Consider the following 23,258-nt stretch of genomic DNA (forward strand, 5'->3'; position numbering starts at 1 on the left):
TGAGAAGTGTCACTGCTACTGTTGTTAAACAGGCATTTCAAATCATATGCATTAACAGACATAAAAAATGGTTCCTGCCGTAAAGAATGGTTTGTGTTTTATAATTTTCGATTGAAAATTGGTTGCGCGGCAGCCTCGATATTAAGAGAGGGGTTCCCCGGTGACCTGGAATGCGTTGCACTCCTTGTGTTATTATATAGGTATTATGTATTTTTATATTTACTAAAAATTTTGGTAAAATTGATAGGTACGCGAACTCCTGTGATTATAGTCACACATTTTCGTCATTACTAGAATCTGAATCCTTGTCATAGTCTTCAGAGTCCGTCAAGTCAGTGATCACTGGAACGATTTCGTGATCCTGAACTCCATCAAATTTCCACGGTAATGCTTCTACCTCATTTATAACATGGCTCTTTACCTTCCTCCACATTGTAAGCTGATCTTGATTGAATAGCTCCATCACTTTTCTTTCCTGAACATAGCATTGCTCTTCGAGGAGGAGATTTTCAATTCAACGCAAACCAGGTCGATTGAATTCAGCTCAAAGTGATATCGAGGTAGAAGCGATATTATATGACATGCTTTTGAAGCCAAGTCATCAATCACAAATATTTGGCGGAAGCTTTTGCTGCTTCACAAATGTGAGTAATTCAAACTTGATCATTGCCGGAGTATAAAGGATACCCTTTCTATCAAGCCGAGACTACATCTCGGTGTTTGGTGCTAGATCTCGACCTTTGGTGCCGACGATGTCGAACACTTTGACTCAGTGTTGTCAGGATAGGTACATTGCCGTTATCCATTACACTGATCGAATTTCCAGGTAGGTAAGGAGCAATTGTTCAGTGAACCACTTAGTGAAGTTTCTCGAGTTCTGCTCGTCATGATAATCTTGAGTGCTATTTGTTTTAAACAAAAATTGTTTGCCTTTCTTACCTTCACAAGCCGTCCCAGTGATGATTCCCTTTCTAACAACACTCCTAACAGTCGATGAATAGAAACATACTCGCCCCTCAACTTTATTTGATCTATGGTCATTTTTCACAAGTTCCTCTTTCAAAGTCATCTAGCTCTTTATGGGAAGGATACTTATTGGAATGGATGCTGCATTTGCTTTCCGAATCTATAGACCGAAACTCATCCTCATTAACCCCAATGGACTTAGCAACAATTACTTGAAGGGATTTAAAGGAGGAAGTCGGTCTTGGAGCAATTTGGCTACATTGTAACCTCTATCCGTGAGCAAGAATTCGATTAAGAAGTGCAAAGAGATGAGATTTTACAGAATTTTTTATCAGGCCTAAACTTTTCAGATCCTTCAACCCCCCGAGAGGCTTTGTATGGAGGTTGGACCAATGCTACACGATTATATTGTGAAGAGGGAGATGAGATACATAGGCGTTTGTTCTATCTACACTTACGTGTTAAAACAGACCTTTTCCTGTGGGGCATCCTTAAATCATTACCGACCAATTCTAGGACGAAAGATCCTATTTTGGACTCGTTCATTGCCTGGTCTTACCACCCCAAGGCCTCTATTACCCGGTACCTTATCGCACAAGAGGCAAGTTGTTATTTCCCTTAGAACGTGTGCGGAACAAGAGGACCCTAAACATGCCTGGATGACGACGGAATTACACAAAGACTTAGACAAGGGTTATACTTCAGAGAAAATTTACGAAGTTTGGCATTTACCAGAAAGACGGACATTTTTATTCAGACTTTAAATCGATGCTTTCTATAGATCAAACTAGATCAAAGGTATCGAACTCTTGGAAAATAAAGAGAAGCCGGAAATGGGCATAATGTTAGTCAATTATCAAGACAAACATCAATTTGTGGAAACGTAATACTGGCCTGTTTCGCTACATCTCATACCAGATTACACCTCTACGAGACTTTACAACCTTTAGGAGATCGGGTCCTTTATTTCGATACGGATACTATCATTTACTAACATAAGGAAGGACGATTTAATCCGAGCCTTGGCAACAGTGTAGGAGAATGGACGGATGAATTAAACGGGGACCACATCATCAAATTCATGTCTAGAGGTCCATAAAATTATGCTTACCTCACCGCCAAGGGAAATTCATCGTGTAAAGTCAAAGGATTAACTCTCAATTACCGGGCTTCCAATATCGTATCCTTAGAGACTTTAGAAAAAAATGCTCAAGAAAGAAGTAGATGAAGTCACAGTGTCTTATCCTTACAAAATACAGGGGAGGGGGGGGGGTAAACTACCTGATGATGCTTTATATCAATATGACAAATGGCTTTGCTGTTCTTGAGCAGAAGATTTTTTTCCCATATTTTCATTTGTTAAAATGAGATCCCCCATTGTGGCCCCACTCTACCCCCCGGGGGGCCCTCATTTGAACAGTTTTCATTCTTCACTACCCAAGGATGCCTCCATATCAATTTGACTAATCATGTCTTTTATGTTCTTGAGAAAAAGATTTTTTCCTATATATTCCTCTGTAAACTTTGATCACCCATTATGGCCCCATCCTGTACAAACTTGAATCTACACTATAATTCTATAGTTCACCTACCATTAAGAAGAGTATCTGGATAACTAACCTACTCGAAATACTTTGATCAGATCTGCTTAGAATATACATCAAATATGACTATGCATTGTTAACAACTCTACAAGGATCCAAAAATTTAATCTTTACTTTAATAGGTTTATAATCTTGATTGCAAACAGTTCTCAATTATATAATTACGCAATTTAATACCATCAGGCATTATAAAAATTGGGAAATTGACAAATAATAACTACAAAGGGAACTTGTGTAAGCTCTGTAAAAAAAAAGGATATATATATTTGGTAAATATTACTTCTGAATGAAATCATTTTTATGTTTCTTCTTCGTAATTAATATACTTGTATGTCAATGAAAGAAAATGATCAGTGTTGATGCATAGGGTAGCTTTATCATGTGTTTATACATCAATTATGAAATAAAACAAAAAAAAAAAACCCAAGCATTTAAGTAACATTACATTTACTGAGGAGCGATCCATTCGAAAATGAGAGTGAATCATTGGATCACTATAACTTGGCACTGTTGTTTTCACATAGTCAGTAATTCTCCCTCTCTCCAGCTTCAAGGTTTTATCCAAGATAGCAGCTGTCAAAAAAAAATTGCACCATATGAAGATAGTCATGTTCAGTCAGGTCAGTTTCCACCAACTCCTCTTGTGAAACTTGCGTAATAACTTTCCCATGATGACAGAAAATGACATACTGTGGAGTCATTTATTTTTGTGGGGATTAACTTAAAATTCATGGTTAGTAGGGTTAGTGGGGATGTTAATTCCTGGGTTAGAGAAACTTGGTATTAAAGTTTACAGATACTGTACAAAGTAACAATTCAGCGATACATCGACCGTATTGATCGCAAGGGCCCACAATACACTTATCATATTCCCATGTACGTATTGTTATACAGTACAATTTAATTTTCATTGTCTTTTTTTGAAAATCTTCCTGCAACAAAACAAATTTTAATGTTCCAATATGACTAAATACAAGGTAGCAAAGAAAAAAATTCAATGTTAATACTATAGGTCAACCTATAATTAACTTTGGTTAGGGGTATAAAGATATTCTTTCTATGTTTTCAGTATCTGTGGAGGTAAGCAAACAAGAATATGTAATGGTATCAATGAATTCAATTGTTGACAATTGTATCATTATACATGTATTGCATGACACATCATGATATGTATTGTATCGTTTGGTAGCTTCCGATACTCAGGCATATTACAGGGCTATATCAATTGTTTTGTCATCTTATATATCCATCTACATCAACAATAAAGTCTGAACTGAACCCATTGTGACTGTGTCCACTATTACATTAAGCAGGTTCTACTGGCTCTGGAAATTATAATCTCTTCAAATTTTGTGAAAGAAAAAATGACCGAATTTTTATATAACAGGAAGTCAAAGACAAAAATGAAAAATATAAATAACATTATGTCATGTACATGTGAATTTAATATCTAAGTCTGCACATAAAATATATATCCCTATGTGAGATTTTAAAAAAATCACATATGATTCTGTATCTTGGCCTAATTCTTGTTGGTTTAATGAGACACAACTTTTAAGCTGAGCATGTCAAAAAACATCTTAAGCATCTCATTCCATTACACACTTATCATATGAAAGATATAACAACAACTGAGTAAATCACTAAGTGATGTTTACAGTTGAATTGTGATCTGGTACTTGTACTCTGAACTACAAAATATGGTTCTCTGTGGCATTTTTCAATTTAAACTAATCTATAATGCATGTAAAGATTTTTTTCATCATGTTTCTTATTGTTTTTTTTCTTTCCATCTTTAAGTTTGCATTGTGCATCGATAAATCTTGTATACATGTATATTACTTAGAAACACTGGACATGCCGGAGCTGGAGCCTTCCAAGGATGCCATTGTTTTGATCATGATGGCGTAAGACGATAAAGAGATATGACAGACAAACCACTTATAAGTAACTGTATCTTACATGTACATATTTAACACAGAGACAAAAAGTGGTGACAAGATTGTCTCTTTTCATTTCCATCACATCTTACAGCTAATAAAACCGAAACACGACCGATCTTGAGCTTTGTTTGGTATTCTTTGTTGTGGTATTTTTATAATGTTGAAACCTTCCAGGTGTGCAAATTCCGGAATGAAGATACACAGTAGTTAGACAGTTTTCATGAAAAATACAGCTTCTCGTCCATCGATCGACACATTCGACGCCATATTGGATTTGCGGCGAACTACCTAAGAAGCAAGTTCGCGAGCGATCGCGAACTCTCAGGCGATCACCTCCGTCTAGTAGCGAGCGCTCGCTCTGCTGAACACACCTCTGGTGTCTCACGGTACTTAATTCTTTTCCTTAAAAAAAAGATACTACATGTTGTTTATTTTAACATGTCAATGGTTGCTATTGATAAAGCTTACATTTGGCTAACTTTTTAGTGAAACCCCATTTTTTTCAACCTTTCCTCGTTTTTTGTGTGCTATTTTTAGGTCACCTGAGTCACTCAGGTGACCTATTGCTATCTGTTTTTGTCTGTCGTCGTTCATCGTTCGTCGTCAATCGGTCGTAAACTTTTGAACATTTTTAGCTTCTTCTCTGGAACCACTGGACCAATTTCAACCAATTTTGGCATATAGCATCTATGGGTGAAGGGGAGTAAAAATTGTGAAATTCATGGCCCCTGCCCCCCCCCCCCGGGGCCTGAGGGGTGGGGCTAAAACTATCAAAATTAATGCAATCTTTAAAAAATCTTCTTTACTCCTGGACATCAAGCAGTCAAACTGTTGGCATGATTGTAATAAGCATTGAGCCCTCTACCAAAATCGTGAAATTCATGGCCCCAGGGTCAGGGGTTCTGGTGCTAGGGCGGGGCTCTAATGATTATATAGTGAAAATGCATTAATTCTTTAAAAATCTTCTCCTCTGCTCCTGGGTATTAAGCCGATGAATTAAGTACATAGTTATGATGAGCAAGAGTGCCTCTTCCAAAATTGTAAATTTCATGGCCCCTGGGTCAGGGGTTCTGGTGTTAGGGAGGGGCTCTGATGAATATATATTGAATATGCATTAATTCTTTGAAAATCTTCTCCTCTGCTCCTGGGTATTAAGCCGATGAATTAAGTACATAGTTATGATGAGAAAGGATGCCTCTTCCAAAATTTTGAATTTCATGGCCCCTGGGTCAGGGGTTCTGGTGTTAGGGTGGGGGTCTAATGAATATATAGTGAAAATGCATTAATTCTTTGAAAATCTTCTCATCTGCTCCTGGGTATTAAGCCGATGAATTAAGTACATAATTATGATGAGCAAGAGTGCCTCTTCCAAAATTGTGAATTTCATGGCCCTTGGGTCAGGGGTTCTGGTGTTAGGGCGGGGCTCTAATGAATATATAGTGAAAATGCATTAATTCTTTGAAAATCTTCTCCTCTGCTCCTGGGTATTAAGCCAATGAATTATGTACATACTCATGATGAGCAAGAGTGCCTCTTCAAAAATTGTGAATTTCATGGCCCCTGGGTCAGGGGTTCTGGTGTTAGGGCGGGGTTCTAATGAATATATAGTGAAAATGCATTAATTCTTTGAAAATCTTCTCCTCTGCTCCTGGGTATTAAGCCGATGAATTAAGTACATAATTATGATGAGCAAGAGTGCCTCTTCCAAAATTGTGAATTTCATGGCCCTTCTTGGTGAGGGGTTCCGTGTTGGGGGGGGGGGGGTTATTTATTATATACTGAAAATAAATTAATGTTTTGAAAATCTTCTCCTCTGCCCCATGGTATTAATTAAACAAACTAAATGCATAGTTATGATGAGAAAGGATGCCTCTTCCAAAATTTTGAATTTCATGGCCCATGGGTCAGGTGTTCTTGAGCTTGGGTGGGGTTCTATTGATTAATTAGCAAAATGCATTAATGCTTTGAAAAACTTCTCCTCTGCCCCTGAGTACTAAGCAAACAAGCTAAATGCAATAATATCAATGTAAATACATGTATTAAATTTAATTATAAGTAAATGTGCCTTTTCTTTACTTGTGGTTATCTAGGACAGAATACACAATTGTGATGTGAAGCAAATGAGAGTTACTCCCCTTTGCTAAATATTGTTAATCAAGAAATCCTTCTATATAATTTAATTAACAGGTTATTTGATTGAATGAGAATACAGGAAAGAATATTATATATATATATAGAAACAAAATAAAATGAATGTTTGGTTTAAATGAGCAAAGTATGCTCAAAGTCAGATTCTTGCCTGGAAAGCAGTATAAAAGATTGACATAAAGATTATTTATATATTTAGCAAAAGTTGTAATTGTACACAGTATGTATACTATGTGGTGATCTAAGTTAGTGTCACTTGTAGAGGAGTTGTGGTTGACAGGAGACTGGATGTTGTTTTATACTTTATCAAAGTGAACAAAGAATCGCAGAGAGCCAGTGACTTATTGTAATTAGTGACAAGTGGCAAATAACCACGTTGTATATACCCAAGTCTGTGTGTACTGAATTGTAGCACTAGGCAAGTGACAAAAAAAAAATCTGTATATATTGAATACCTTACACAATAGGCAAGTGTTCTTTGTATTTGAATATTTTTCATTCATTATCATCCCTGTAAGACTTGGGAAAACCAAGTATGATCCAAAGGAGATCAATCGGGTCTAGCACATTACAATAAGCAAGGGTATTTTTACCAGATTTTTAGCTCACTTCGACGAAGTCGAGATGAGCTCATGTTATACCTCCGACGTTGGCGTCCCGGTTAAAGTTTTAGGAGCAAGTCCACTCCCAAGTAACTATAAGCCTTACCTGAACCAAACTTGCATGGATGATGCATCTAGGGATGGACACTACCACACTTGCTTCGGATGCTGGATCTGACCTAGATTTTCCAGATGAGTGACCAAGTTAAAGGTTTTGGAGCAGGTCTTTTTCCAAGTCTTACTTAAACCAAACTTGCATGGATATTGATCTTGGGATGTATACTAACTAGAAAAAAATATGATGTGAGATTTGCCTTACTTATAGATAACATTTGTCGAGGTGAGCTTTATAATCTTTGATTACCTATGTTTGAAATTCTTTAGCAACATTGCTTTGTCTATCAGTTAATTTTGTTTTATACTTCCATGGATCCTTTAGTGCTGTATAATACTCAGGTGACCGTTAAGGCCCTTGGGCCTCTTGTTAAAACACAGTAGTCTAATTTACCTTTCAAATTGGGAGAGTTCCATTGTATCGCGGTACTGAATGTATGGAAACCTGGTTCAGTTATTAGGTATTTATTTTATTTTTTGTTTAATTAAATATAATATCACTTTTAAAAAAGGAATTGAAATTAAATTTGCAAACATTTAAACTTTGAGTTCATCTTATTATTATTAAATTGTTTAAACACAATGTGGACATTTGAATTTACTTCCTCTCCGGAGAACATTTACTTCAGAACAAAATTTAAGATGGTTCAAATGTCCACAAATGCCACATTGTCCCCAACTAACAAAACTGATTCCTGCCTGTGTGAAAGTTCCTCAGGTTGCCATTTGTTGCAAATACAACATACTTCGTCGTCATCCGTAAAATTATCATCATCTGAAGTATCTACAGGTATTGGACCAGATGTTTTGCTTTGAATGCCAGATGTTCCTGGTTTGGGACTCAAACAATTTGAAGTTGCTGAAGTTTTCCCTTATCTAGTGCTTTGCCTTTCCCTTTTGATATTTTTTTTCTTCTTCTAATTTTTGCTTTTTATGTTTCCATAACTTGAATATTAGATCCCTTCAAAAGATTTCCAGCAAGAAATGTACCACTGCTTTGCCTTTCCCTTTTGATATTTTTTTTCTTTTTCTAATTTTTGCTTTTTATGTTTCCAAAACTTGAATATTAGATTCCTTCAAAAGATTTCCAGCAAGAAATGGTAGTACAAACTTCTTACTTTTTTCACAGATTCTTTTTTGATTGTTCTACTTTCAAAAAAGGCAGAAGGATTATTTTTTTTATTGTGTTCTCTGTATGTGGTTGGTTGTGCAACTCCCTCACCCATCAGCTCTGTGTCTACTGGCAGAGTCGGCTGCATTTCATCATTGGCATACGTGGTTGCAGGTGCTGTTGTTCCCGGTGGTGCTTCAAAAATGTCTGGTAGCAGTGGGAAAATTCCAGTTTTCCTGAAAGAGGAAACAGGGTTATCTGGCGACATTGCATTTAGATAGGGCTTGTTGCTCAATTTTCCTATTTCACATTTAGTAATGTTGGCTCCAGGATTTTGTTGCATATAGGTCGAACATTCCCTATAATACATATTTTTCAGCGGACCAAGTATGGCTACATCAAGAGGCTGGGTAATTTGACTGCTATGGGGTGGTAGGAGAAATAAAATCACATTCCTTTTGGGGCCCAATTTGTCAGAGTTAGTCGTATGTGGGATTTATGGCCATCAAAAATGATCAGAGTTGGTTCCTGATTTGGGTCATCTGTGATGCCTACATGGTGTGCAAAGTGGTTGGTCAAATAATTTTCAAATACCGCACTATTTGACAAAGGCCAACTTGACCGGTCAACAGTGGAGAAAGGAAGGGTTGAGATGTGGGAATACATGGAATATTAATATAAGAAGGAAGTTTCAAATTTCTATAAATAATTTTTAGTTGCATATTTTGTGGTCCGAATTTTAACCCCAAACTACAAGGACTTCTTAAGGTAGAAGATAGAGCAATTGCATAGAGCCGGACACTTTGAATTGTTTAACTTGCGAACTATATCAGGTTTTCTGACTAGTGGGCCTTCGGACTAATGAACCTTTGGAATAGTGGACCGTCAAACTAGTGAACCTTCGGACTTGTGGACCGTCGGACTAGTGGGCCTTCGGCTTAATGAACCTTCGGACTAGTGGAGCGTGACCGAAAAAATTACTTGATCCGCCTCTCACTGCACATAAAATGCGTCAAAGACGTCATGCGATCTGTGACTTCTTTATATCTTGCTGTGTGGGAGTTAACTAGCGACAAAAATGAATGCAGTTTGGAAACGTAAATTATTTCATTTCCTGTTATTGTGAGGAATTGCTATAGTGATGTCACAGTAAACTTTCCCCGTGTAAATTAAGCCCCCCCCCCTCCTTTCCAGCAAACAATGTTAAATAAGTGACAGGTTGGCATCGCGCAGAAAGCAAGATTAATAATGCCAACATGCGCAAGCCCAATACCTTAAAATAAAAATGAGTGAAAAAAATAATAAATTACCAAGTATTAAACATGATGACAACTTTTATGAACATTTCATGACATAAACTGTTATGTAGGAATTGTTTTTAAAAATAAATTAAGGTATGTCACTCGTCAGCCTTTTAGAAAAGTTCAGTCAGAACCTCTTACTTAAAAACTATTTATTACAATTCAACCTTTATAACATATTTAAGTTAAACAATGTAAAATGTTCAACATTGAATTAAAAAACTGCTCAAAAATTGATAAAAAAGCAAGATTTATAAGGGACTATTTCTTGTGGTGGAAGGATATTAAGCAGAAAATTCTGCAAATCTACACAGTTATTAAATTTAATATCTTGGAACTTTAGCCTCACATACTTTTACTCAGAGAATATTTTCCGTTATGATATGCCTGGAATATTAAATATAGGTCTCAATTTATATTTTTATAACAAAATTTACACCTTCGCTCAACAAACTTTGCCAAGAAATGAAGATATAAAAAAAGAAGTCAAGACAAAATTTACACATTTTTTTTTGCCAGAAAATCGCATATTTTGACCAATATTTCAAAATTTACATCACTGACCCCAACTTTTTCTTCATTATTTTAAACTACTCGATATTTTTGACCGATCAGCACTTAAGTCGTAAAAAGTTTGATACAAGAAAATATTCTATTGCCTATTTAGATTTTTTAATACCCCAAATATGAGACTTTTTAAGTGCAAAAAGGTCATTCAAAAATTTACGCGCATTAATTTGCATGATTTGTTCAATGATAAATATTATTCAAACTATTTTACGTTAAAAAAGATTATGTTCATTGCCATGGTTACATCTGATAAAACATGATAACGTTTAAAGTGATTAACCAAAGAGTTACAATTTAAGTGCAAAAAGGTCAACTTAATTGTACCGTAGCTCAGTTAGATGCACACCATCTTCGCTAGCCAAGGGTTTCCGATCCGAAATCTACTCTACAACCCTTGGCAGATTTAGTCCTATTATACGGGAAATTCAATTGCGCCGCCTATCGCCGTAATTGAGTTAAGTCCCTTGAAGCTCTTTACTATTTGTCCAATGAAAATAGCTGTAACATACGTGAATATATATGACGTTTGAAACAATATGGCGACCTCCATGGTAGAACAATGCGAGACGATTTGTAATCGATTTAACATAGAATCGTTGACAGAGAAGCAAGTAAAAAGCGTAAGTGCCATTGAAAATGGGAAAGATGTGTTTTTAAGTACAAGAACTGGTAGTGGGAAGTCTCTTAGTTACGAGTATTTCCCAGTGTTACATCCGGGAAAATGTGTCTTAATCGTCGCCCCATTATTAAGCATAATGAAAGAACAGTCTATAAAACTTGGACTTCTAGGACTTAAAGCAACGTACATTGGAAAAGATTTCTTAGAGACTGATGAAGTGGAACAAGGCTTATTTGATTTTTTGTTCGGTAGCCCGGAGACCTTCATCAATAACGGCAAGTGGAGAGAGATGCTGAAATCAGACATATACCAAAACAAATTACAATTAATAGCTGTCGACGAGGCTCATACGGTTACACAGTGGTATGTTAAGTAAATCAAACCTTAAATTTAATATAAATTAAAACATGTACTGAGAAAAGAGCCAAACAAATTAATTTAAGTAATTAATCAATAAGTTAAAGTATCCCTAATTGAAAAAACAAATTGTTTATTCATGCTAAAGGGAAAAATGTATTTTTAAAAGGAATAACTGAGCATTTCTTTTTAGGGGAGAAGGTGACAAAGATGACGAACCTTTTAGAGAGGCATTTTCCAATATAGGGGAATTGAGGTCACTCTGCCCTAAAGCATCTTTGATTGCTTTAACTGCAACATCAGGACCAAGTCAGCGTAGGAGAATTATGAAAATGTTATGTTTTCGGACCAATGTCGAAGTAATATTAGATTCGCCAGATCGTGAAAATATTAAAATAACATCTATGTGTATTCCCAATTCTGACAATTTAGAAAAAGTGTTTAAATGGTTGATCGATGCTTTAAGGACCCAAAAGGCACAAACTGAAAGGCATATAATTTTTTGTGAAAGTATCTCAGATGTCTCCAAAATTTACACATTTGTCAAACATTTTGGCAATGACTGTCAACTTTTTGAAATGTTTCACAGCAAGACTGATGAAAAAGTAAAAGAAATAATATCTGAGGATATGAACAAGGATGGCAACATCCGAATTCTTATCTGCACAAATGCAGCAGGTATGGGGGTTAATTTCTACAATGCGTACCATATTGTCCATTACAAATTACCTAGAAAATTAGATACATTTGTACAGCAGATGGGGAGGGCGGGAAGGGACGGAAAGTTGTCGGATGAATTGATTCTGTATAAAACTAATAAAAATCAACTTAAAAAAGTGGAAAGTGAGCTAATTCGATTAGCTAAAGATAATAAATGTAGACATGAAATCCTTTGTGAAGCATATATTTTACATAACAAGAAAATATTACCACTTCATGACTGTTGTGATGTATGTGAAAAAACATGCAAGTGCAAAAGTTATCTGTGTCCTCGGACACATGAATGTTTAAAAATTGATAACGAAGACAGTGGATCATCTGAAGATGAAGATGAGATGAAGAGATTTGTAAGTGACAGAGAAAAAGAAATCATTCATGATAAGTTACTATTTTATAAATCACAAATGTCCAATACTGATTGTATCATAGATTTTGAAGTATTAAATGGGCTAACAAATGAAGTTGTTAAAAAGATTGTGGAAAATTGCAACTCAGTTTTTACACCTGATGATGTAATGAGAAAATTCCCCATTTGGTGTATACAGATACTGCAACAGATATCTGTGAAATTATCTCTGATGTTGTTGGTGATTCTGATATGTATAATTTTGCTCAGGACACTGAGGAGTCAGATTGATTTTTTGAAATAAATATATATAAGAATACCAAACTTTATTTTCACTTCTTGCATCTTGTTCATTTACATTTAGCATATTTAAGGGAAAAAATATCATTAAAGTGTTGCCAGAGTATGGAAGATTCATACATCTAAATTTCTGACCATAACAGCATAAAGTCATTTTAGACAAATCAGAATTTGCATAAAATTTTATGGATGACAGAAAAAACATAAAATTTAAAATATTTAAAATTGTTTCCTATTCTCATTCTTAATTTTTTTATTTCAATAGTTAGTTTAGAATAAATATTGATTTTATGAATAATCAAAAAATGAATTAAGTCTAAAAGTGCTCCAAGTCCTGGATCTATTTCAAAGGTTATTTTGTCTTTTTTGTCTATGTCACTGTAAGGATGACAACGCACACACCACTTCAAATATGCCATTGAATTTTCCCTCTGTTAAAATACGTCAAACCAGAAGTCTCTGATGAGACATCAAGCGTACTGTTGTGTACCTGGTGAATCTAAGAATACATGCATATTTAAGTATCAAATCTTATTGAAATTGGAAAAAAAAAACTGTAGAAGTAACGTTTGATAGAATTTCACAGATATTTCAATTTTTTGTAACCATGGCAACATAATTTGTTGAAATAAAAAAAATCAATATACAGAATTATATATCTTAGTGAACTTCCAAAGATATGTACTAAGTCATACTGAAATTAGAGATGTTAAACTATAGGAGGAATAACATTTTGAACATCTGTTTACAGGCAGATAGATGGGCAACAGACGCCTTACTGTTGCATAAGCTCTTCTAATCTCTGACCAGTATCAGGCCCATAGCAACGGTTTCGAAAGTTGGGGGGGGGGGGGGGGGGGCAACTTCCCCAAAAAATCTGACAAGCCAAAAAAAAAAAAAAAAAAAAAAAACTAAACTGACCCCAGGGGGAGGCAACTTCCCAAAATTATCTGACAAGCAAAAAAAAAAAAAAAAAAAGGCTTATTTACTGTCCAAATCCTGGAATTTGCAAGTGTGCTCTACCTTACATAAAAAGGGTGTGTGTGGGGGGGGGGGGGGGGGGCAAACAGCATCTGAAGGAGAATTTACTATAGCAAAATAATATACTCAGAAAAAAGTGGGGACCCCCCCCCAAAAAAAAACCACGTTTGAGTATAGCTAAAAATAAGAAAAACACTTAGTGCCACTTTTAAAAATCTTATTCTAATACTGTGACCTCAATATTCAATACATATGCCCATATGTAGGAATATAGCCAATAAATGACAGGGTATTAACATTTATACAATCTCATATGACAATGCTTCCTTCTGGCTTTGAATCCATTTATGTAATTCTACAACTTTTACCCTTGAAAATAAGTCCTGAAAGGAAGAAAAGGCTTGAAATTGCCTTCCAGGCACACAATCAAAAATTTCAGCTTTCTTGAATTGGTCTATAATTAATTCAACATCAGTCTTCTTGGATGGCTCAGTTCGGGTTGTTCCTTTTGGTTTCAAGGCAATTTCATGCATGGCATTCTGTTTAATTTGATCTTGTACTTGAAGTGACAGGGCTGCCTTTCTTGCACTCTCGTATGTAACGTTTGCTCCTTGTGTACGTAGTTTTTCTTTTAATCTATGGACCATTATTTCAACTAAATTGTCGTTTGGGATGTTGTGGCCAGTGCCACCAGAGAGATTTGATGTACAGTTCCATTTGTATTCGTGAGCATCTCTGGGACTCAGAATGCAATGATAATATGCCAAGAATCTAAATAACCAGATTTGGTATTTTGTGTGGTTACATACCCCTGAAAGCAACATCTGAAACTTAGCATTTATCATGATTCTGTCTCCATCTCCCATATTGTATCCATCGTTGGTGTCTTTAAGCAATAACAAACATTTCATTAGTGAAGCCCTGTACAAGGATATTCTATCTGGTTTTTCCTCTTCTTCTGTTTCAGTCTCTGTGAAATCCCACAAGTGTTTTTCTTTTAAGTGTCTCTTTAAATGGCCTACTTTTTTGTACTGTTTTTCACAAGATACACAGATGTACTTTTGCAGTCTATGATCAAACATGTCTTTGATTTGTTGACTTTGGACATCTAATTCTTGTATTTTCTCCTCAAATCTACCAAGATAAGAAAAGTAAAAGGTTATTTATTTAAAGAGTATTAAGTAAAGATGCAAGAAAAGAGTTGTAAATGTCTAACACCTCACTACTGTAAATTTACTCAGTCTTATCAAGGAAGTGATATGTTTAAATTTTTGGTTCTCATTATTACTGTATACAGGGTTATTTTCACCCCGTGTTATTTTCACCCTTTCACACTTGTAAACAATTTTGCCCCGTCTTAAATTCGCCCAGTCACAGTTTTGTTTAAGAAATTATACCAAATTCTTTGAATTCGCCCCCGTTTTAAAATTTGCCCATCTGGGGTGAAAGGGGCGAAAATAAAACAGGGGTGAAAATTTCCCTGTATACAGTACATATATTTCTAATTGATATTTAAACAAAAAATATTTTTTGCAAAACAATTCTTTTTTATGCGACACAAGTAAAGTGGAGTGCTATTATGGAGGAAACCCTACTCTATAACTCCAGTACACATGATAACATGCCTGCTTAATACTAGAATACTTGATATCACGATTACTTAATGGAACTCTTTCATAGTGGAGGTAGGAAACATCTGTTGGCTGGGGCCAATGTGTTATTGAATAGAGTGCGAGATCGATCACTGTGGATTTTATAAGGACAGATAAGAAAGAATGCATGGTGAAATATCTTGCTGAACACTTGCTGAACCCCTAATAAAATTTTAGAGGAGCTAGTCCTCATGTTTTATATTTTTTATGATACATTTCATTAAGCTTACTCTTTTAATTAAATTCAACCATTTCTTTCTGAAAATCGTTACTTTTGGAAACTGATAAAATACTCCAAACATTCTTAATTAGACAACCTATTTTGAGTTCAACCCTCGGCAATACATAGCTATTTCGGCATAATGATTGTTTGAATCATTCGATTGTAACTACTGTAAACAATATAATGCCCCGGTAATCTTGCGAGATTTATAGCTTCCTTGACTCTGTCACAAAAGAGCGACAGTAATTAGATAACTGTGAGGTAATCGTGATACTAAGTATTCTCAAGGTATTATGCACCATGACAAAGGACCTAATTCAGCTTTAAAAAGTATCTTACCTGGATTAAGGTTTACATATCTATCTAGTATATCCTTGGCAATTTGCCGGAGAAATTTGTACTTGTCATCTGTAGAATGAGACTCAAAAAGCTCTTGCTTCCGGTTTGGTTTGGAATCTAAGTTCTCCATTTCAAGAAGATGTAGGCATGCTCCTGTGATCAAAACATCTAAGCAGTCAATCGAAAATGCATAGTGAGCTCTAAAATAATTTAAAATTTAAAAAAAAAATTGTTTCCTTCAAACATGAAATAAAAGTAACTGCTTTATGAAACCTTACAGTTAGGTTCCTTTTTATAAATCAAAGATTGTCTGTGTGTTTGTGCAAGGAAACTTAATTCTGGCCAAACAATCATGATGCATAAATGAATGTGACTGTAAGCTCTGGTGGAGGCACAATCTTCACAAGTCTTGTTTCTTTCTTTCTTTCTTTCTTTTTTTCATTTCTTGGGTTTTTTTCTATTGCTATTCAGTGTTACTGAAATTTTAGTTTATTTCTTAATTTACATTTCATTGATAGTAATCAATAGAATGAAAAATTACACATACCTGTATTTTTGAATTACTTCATCACCCCCATGGACATCAATTCTGTGAACAAAATTTCGCAACTGGCTCAAAGTTCCTACTTCTCCTGAAGAACTCGGCTTGTAGAACTGCTGATACACGAGCTGAAATTTTATGAATCAAGATTAATAAAATTTTAAAAAGTTATTCTAGAAAAATGCAGTGTAGAAATAATTTACTTTAATGACCTATTTGACCTCAATTTCATTTTTTTTTTTAAAGAAATTTAAATTTCTATATATCTGGATTGATATGACGGATATCATACATGTAGATATCAAGGGATAAACAACATGTTTAACATAGATGTGAAATGTTTTTTTTTTTTATAACATAGTTTGCTATAATGTATTTCAGGAGAACAGGATTAAGAAAAACTGAGAAACTCTCTAAAAACACTTATAAAATATGATGCAATTTGAAGTTTTTTCCTTCAATGAGGAAAAAAGAGGTTTTGGTTGGATATATTTATAACAACAGACTAACAGAGGAAGTTCACTATTTTTTTTTTACTGTACATAGAACCTGATTATTTAAATAAAATGTATATTACCTCATCTGTGTAAAGGTTGGGTTAGTTTAAAAGAGGTTTGCAAAAAAAAAAGAAACATATAATAAATAAATGAATAAATACATTAAATAAAAATCTGAAATGTGTTAGTTAATTGAATACTCTTAAATAAGAAATAAAATATCTTAACATGAAACACTGATTTTAAATAAGTACATTAATTGAATACTCTTAAATAAGAAATAAAATATCTTAACATGTAAGAACACTGATTATGAATAAATACTCCATGTCAGGAGGATATTTTTTTTTTCAAATTAAACATTTTTTCCCCCCAAATATAGCCAATAAAATTAAAAATAATCAAGATCAATCTCTGTACAAGAAGTTTATATTGTAGAATTCCTCTTTATGAAATAAAGCACAAGATAGGTAAAGCATCTGGGGTCCCTGAGACACAAATCATTAAATTTGATATCCTAAAATTTAATCTGTGATCATTTAGACCTAAAATGCAATCAAATGAATGTATTGTAAATCGATAAGTTCACACTGAGAGAACTAAACTGAAAACCTTTGATTCCTGTACTACATGGTTCATTTATCTTGATTTAATACACAAATGAAACTCAAGAAACCAACAAAATCAAATACCTTTTAAAACCATAAACAGCAACCAACTGAACTTTTTAGCTATTACCAAACAAAGATTCATCATACGATGCAACCCTTCTGGTCTGTGAATAACACCTGCCAGTTGATCAAACTCGGACCTGCCATTCAGCATTGCTAATTGAGCACTATAAGCTCTTTCGTTTGTTAAGACATCTCCACCAAACACTTTCTTCTTAATTACCTTTGGATTCTCATCAGAAGTGTGGGCAATATACTTCATGTGGATGTGTTCTAGTATTGATATCATGTCCTCGCTTTTATTTTCACTTTTGTCCAACAAATCAAGAATCACAAAGTCAGACTTCATGGACATTTCATTCAGATGAGGGTGATTAATTACCTTTGGTATGAATGGGGCATATTTTTTGAAACACCCTACATACTTAACAATAGTTTTCATCATGTGAAACAAACAGTTCTCCTCTAAAAACTCACAATCTGAACGTGTTGGAATAAATACATCATTGTTTATTTCAGTGATTGATACAGAAGGCAGCTGATTGCTTAAACTGTTGTCAACAATTCGTTTTTGCAGACCTATTAACAGAAACCAATGCAGACTCTTCCTTTCCTTTTCCTTACTCATATTTGAAGGGCTTTTGGAAATATCGAAATTATCCCCAATTATATCTGAGGATTTCGCATCACCCATACCTGAAGTTTCAAGTTCTCTCTTTTCATTGATAACTGTAGAGTTGATGTGTTCATTCTGGTATTCTGCTAGATCCACCTTCTTCTTTGCTGCTGCAGAGGAGGACACACTTAGTCCCAACTTTTGGAACAAGGAAATACACTGCAATAAGAATCTAGTCATAAAATTTTGGCTCAATCTTAATTTTTTTTTTTCACAAATACAGAATTTTGAAATGAAATGTAACTGGATAGTTTAGCACTAACACAGCATTGAAAGTTAAAACATCTCTGTCTCATCTTCTGCTATCTATGAATTAAACCTTGCCGTGGATAGAATATGAAAGATGCATGTCGGAACATTCATTCTTGAGATTTCCATCTAATAAAATGCTGACAAATACATTTTTCTATTGAGGTTTGTCTTGATGAGGGCCATAATAAAGTATGCCATAACAAGTAAAACAGTGTATGTATACATGCATTAAGCCTGTTCTATATATGTATATATATACATGTATAATTCTATGCATTCCATTTTACTAACTAATATTTTTAAGAAAATAAAATGGAGAACATCCATCATCTTGTATCACCAGTTTACCTCATCTGTTGCTCCACTGTGATCCAAAATTTGCGCAATAATATGATGAAGTGCAGACATGTGCATATTCCTGTTTCTTGCAATTATGGCTGTTGTAACTGCTACTCCAACAGAATCTTTGAGAGTATGCGATAGTGTCTTATATAACAGAGGAGCATATAACTGCACTTCGAAAAGCAATTTCTCAAATTTGAAACTTGATAAATTGTCACATTCTGTACTCCTTAGACAACAATTGGATTTCTTTGAGGTAAGCTCTGTAATGTCTTTTTCAATGTCATGAATAACAAACTTTGCTAGCTCCTCTTTAAGTGAAGAATTGTATGCAAACTTTGCTATGCGTCTTTTGGGTTGTCCCCTGGAAATGGCTTTGATCACTTGTCTAAGTTCAGCATCCTTTACAATTCTACACTTGATCTGTTTTCCAGCGTTGAACAACACCTACAAATGAAGCAAAGCTGTATGCAAAGTGTTACATAATAGTGAACAAAAACCATACAGTTATAACCAACAGAAAACAATTATTTACAATTTTAAGTTACAATCTTTCATTTCAGATCACTTTGCTTGCACTTTTCTCTAAAAATTGATCAGCTTTTATTTGTTGCAAAACTGCAGAAAAACCATGTTAATGTAACTAATGAAAATCAAATAAATAAAAGCATTAATTGTATTAAAACAATATTTTTTTCACAGAAGTGAAAGGGATTGGGCAACAGGCTCAGCATATTTGGTCCTCTCCCTAATTACACTTCTTAAATGAAAACATTGATGACTATCATTTAATATACCTAGTTCAGAGTTCAATATCTAATAATAAATAATAATAACAATAAAAAAAGCTGCTGCTAGCTTCAAAGAAGTTTGGTGCAGAGTATTGTTTCAAATTCAAGATAAAAATCGTAACAATGCATACAATCCAATGTTAAATTCAATTGTTTTTCACTCACATTTTTCTAAAACTACTATTTACTTAAACTTTCTGTTGTACTGGTTAGTGTCATGTGCATTTACCTTAATTTTACTAGGTGTAAACAGTTTTATACGTGGTTGTCGAAGTTTCTCTGGAGTCTTTGTCAAACCTGTTAGAATGCATTAAAAATTCCACAATTAGGATACTTAAAAAAATAATAACACATGTAATAATAATGTAATGTTTCAGTACTTATAAAGATGTATCTATAGTGGCATGGCAATGAACTTATATCACCTGTACTTTGGTCCTTGGTTAATGAATATTTATACTTTCTAATATGTAAAGAGGGTATTTCTTTACTTATTAGTAGGAAACCTTGATCCAGGTAATGAAGTTAGTATACATTAATCTTGATGAACTTGCGACAAGTTGGCAACATATCAAACGGTGCAATATTTTATGAGAAATGTCAAAATTACAAATTTAATTGCACATTACAGCTACATAAGTGCTAAAATAATATAAAGAGTTTGATCTCACCTGGCTTACACCTCTTTACTTTTCGTGGAGTTGGAGAATGTATCAAAGGTCTACTTCTCTTTGATCCATCTTCTTCACTAAATACATCTTTGCTTGTTCCTAACTCTGCAGGGGTAGTGAAACTTGCGCTCACATTCACACCTACGCTAGTTAACTCTACATTGTCTAAAGTAAGATTTTCACGCAGAGATTTTATCAACTCAATTTTTTCCTTTCTTAGTTCATCCAACTTGTGTAATAAGTCGTAGTCAATTTTAGATAATTTCTTCAACTTAGCATAACAACGATAACAAACATACTTAGACGATCCGTCATTTTCGTGTGGAATATAACCCAACTCCTCATACAGCTGTTGGAAGACCTCAAATGTAGTAGAAAAAATCGTTCTTCGTGATTTTTTGTCAAGAGTTTGACAACATGTTCTACAGATGGCCGCATCCATTATTATAAATGAGCCATGGCGTTTGATTGGCTTAAATTGATGTGTCTAAAATGCGGAATTCGTACTAATGCGGTCTTTGAATAATATCTGAAAAAAACATATCAAAACAAAAGAAAAAACTTTCAAATTAATTATTCCCTATTTTTTTTTATCATAAATTACGGTAAAAGTTTCAATCGTAGTAAATAATGAACTACTTTTACATAAAACACGAACAAATTTTAATTCAGTCGAAAATCGTCAATTAGTAAACTTCTTGCGTATGCTGGGGCCTTGCAGCCAATCAGATTCGTTTGCGCGAGTTCTCATTTTTTCAGCTAAATCTGCCAAGGGTTGTAGAGTAGATTTCGGATCGGAAACCCTTGGCTAGCGAAGATGGATGCACACTGACCCCCTATTTTCTCTGCGATTTTGAATCATACTATATGAGTACTTATCCAAAATATACTTCTCAAAAAATCCTTGATATAGCAAATTTCACGAGTGACATACCTTAACAGGAACAAAAAATGTCGAGAGTTCTACGATCTTTGTCAGAAACCTATGAACATATGTAGTTGTGTATACTTGGTAAAAAAAAAAAAAAAAAAGGTTGTCCTATCTTCTAATGGAATGTTGCAGGTTCATCCTATTGTGACGAAGGCGTTTCCACTAATATACGTTTCAATTTTGTGTTCATGTTGAAAATTAGAGGATGAGAAACTTATTCTTTTATTTGTGTTTATTCTGTTTAATATATACCATTGAAACACTATTTCATGATAGTTGCACTTTCAGGACTTGAACACCCCCCCCCCCTTTCCCCACCAACACAACACACACCTCTAAAAAAACATAAGACTTTAGCATTAATTTTGCTTTTATGAAATCATAACAGCATAAACAAATAAATATTTTTTTTATCATATGCATAAAGTTAGATGAAAGATAAAATAATGTATTAACATGTTTTGTTATAATCGGGTTCACCATCGGGTTCGTGCTGCACTAAAATGTTCCAAAAACGGGAAGGTTGTCGATTGTGACAGGAGACGGTAAAGTAATATTGTGCATTGTTTTCAGCAATTCGTACAAGCGAATACTTAATTTACTTGGCGAAATAATACCAGATGCAATAAAGACTGAATATTTTTCACGATTTGAATTGTTTTTTATATCCCTATTTATTTAATAAAAGTTGAAGGCAGAGATTTTGACCGAGTGGTAAATGCCAGGTTAGGGAAAACGAGTAACGTAAGTAATTGTCATGTTATTCATTCATTATGTGATTTTAGTCAAACACTTCTTTGTAAGACAGATTTCATTCCAACATTTCATTCATAAACAAGTAATCTGAACTGTCCACATTTGTGGGGGGGGGGGGCAGTTATGTCCACATTTGTGGGGGGGGGGGGGGTGGGGTGGGGTGGTGGCGCAGTTATCATATAAAAGGTCTTGTAAAATGACATCCTTAAAAGAAAGGGAGATACTGGTAGGGGACATGTATTGCTTATGCAATACTCTCAGAATGCTTGTTTTTCAGATATTTTCCAATCTCTACAATCCTATGATACAGTTTCTAAAAATATTCCATATATATATATATATATTATCAATATAAAAACTTGTTTAAAAATTTTAAATATTTTGCAAGCTATGGGTTTTCAATCCATGCAAATCTCTGTGGATGCAGCATACATTTTGATAGCTTGGACACGAAATGTCTTCTTTTTGTTATCGTACTGAGATGAAATCTAGTTAAGATCGGAATCTCAGAGATTTAATAAAAGTTATTACACAAAAAAAAAAAAAAGAAATATACAAATAATATTGACTGTCTTCTAAAATTTTTTTTTATGTGTGTCTCCAATCCCTGCATGGCTGGAAGTGGTACTGCAGGTCCTTCGTCTTGCACAGAATAATGCTCAAATTCACTAGCCTTCTTGGTCTTCGGTTGTGGAAACTGCCTCTCTTTCCCGAGGTGATGCCTCACCATTCCACGTCTGAAGATTAAAATTTCCCTCCATCATGCCACTTCTGGAGGTCTACTTCCATGGCTTCAAAGACCCTCCCTCCTTTCTCAAACATCTTTTTGCTGTTCATTTAGTTGGGAATTATTTATTAAATGGTTGGTTACAGGCCTTTTGATATAAAAAAAAAAACCTTCCGTTTTGTTGCAGTAGCATATGTATGGTGTAAAAGCCTGTCACATGTATCTAAAAAAAATCTTACTGAAAAGATGAATTTTGACACACACACCCTCCATATTATTCTTTCGCCTGAAAGAATATAGTATGTCCCTCAAATTTTGTCACAAACAATATGCTAGGGGAATATATTATTTGTCATGAGCCTCATTTTTCTTTCTTCCTTCCATTATTATACATTCTAGCTCAAGTACAATGATACTGTTGAAGATATAATTGTCAATCATCATACACATTAAAATTGACCATCACAATTCAATATAGCTGCAGAACTGTAGCTCTCCGGAAAAAAA

At 34.5% G+C, this 23,258-nt stretch overlaps 2 protein-coding genes across 2 annotated transcripts; one reads left to right on the top strand and one right to left on the bottom strand.

Annotated features, from left to right (window-relative positions):
* Positions 1–10,895: 10,895 nt before the first annotated feature.
* LOC133180200 (ATP-dependent DNA helicase RecQ-like) lies at positions 10,896–12,692 on the top strand. The gene is made up of 3 exons (XM_061314766.1): positions 10,896–11,341; positions 11,529–12,013; positions 12,601–12,692. The coding sequence occupies exons 1-3, from the start codon at positions 10,896–10,898 to the stop codon at positions 12,690–12,692; spliced, it is 1,023 nt and encodes a 340-aa protein (XP_061170750.1).
* A 3,278-nt stretch (positions 12,693–15,970) lies between these two features.
* Positions 15,971–20,779, bottom strand: LOC133180239 (uncharacterized). Its single transcript, XM_061314784.1, has 6 exons — positions 20,338–20,779; positions 19,896–19,963; positions 18,882–19,322; positions 18,302–18,440; positions 16,444–16,565; positions 15,971–16,096 (listed from the first exon to the last, which is right to left on the bottom strand). The coding sequence occupies exons 1-5, from the start codon at positions 20,777–20,779 to the stop codon at positions 16,480–16,482; spliced, it is 1,176 nt and encodes a 391-aa protein (XP_061170768.1). The 3' UTR covers positions 15,971–16,096; positions 16,444–16,479.
* Between the last annotated feature and the right edge of the window lie 2,479 nt (positions 20,780–23,258).

This window comes from Saccostrea echinata, unplaced genomic scaffold, assembly GCF_033153115.1.
Source record: "Saccostrea echinata isolate AGI-Se365-2 ecotype Australia unplaced genomic scaffold, CSIRO_AGI_Sech_v1 ptg000006l, whole genome shotgun sequence".
In the NCBI taxonomy this organism is placed as follows: domain Eukaryota; kingdom Metazoa; phylum Mollusca; class Bivalvia; order Ostreida; family Ostreidae; genus Saccostrea; species Saccostrea echinata.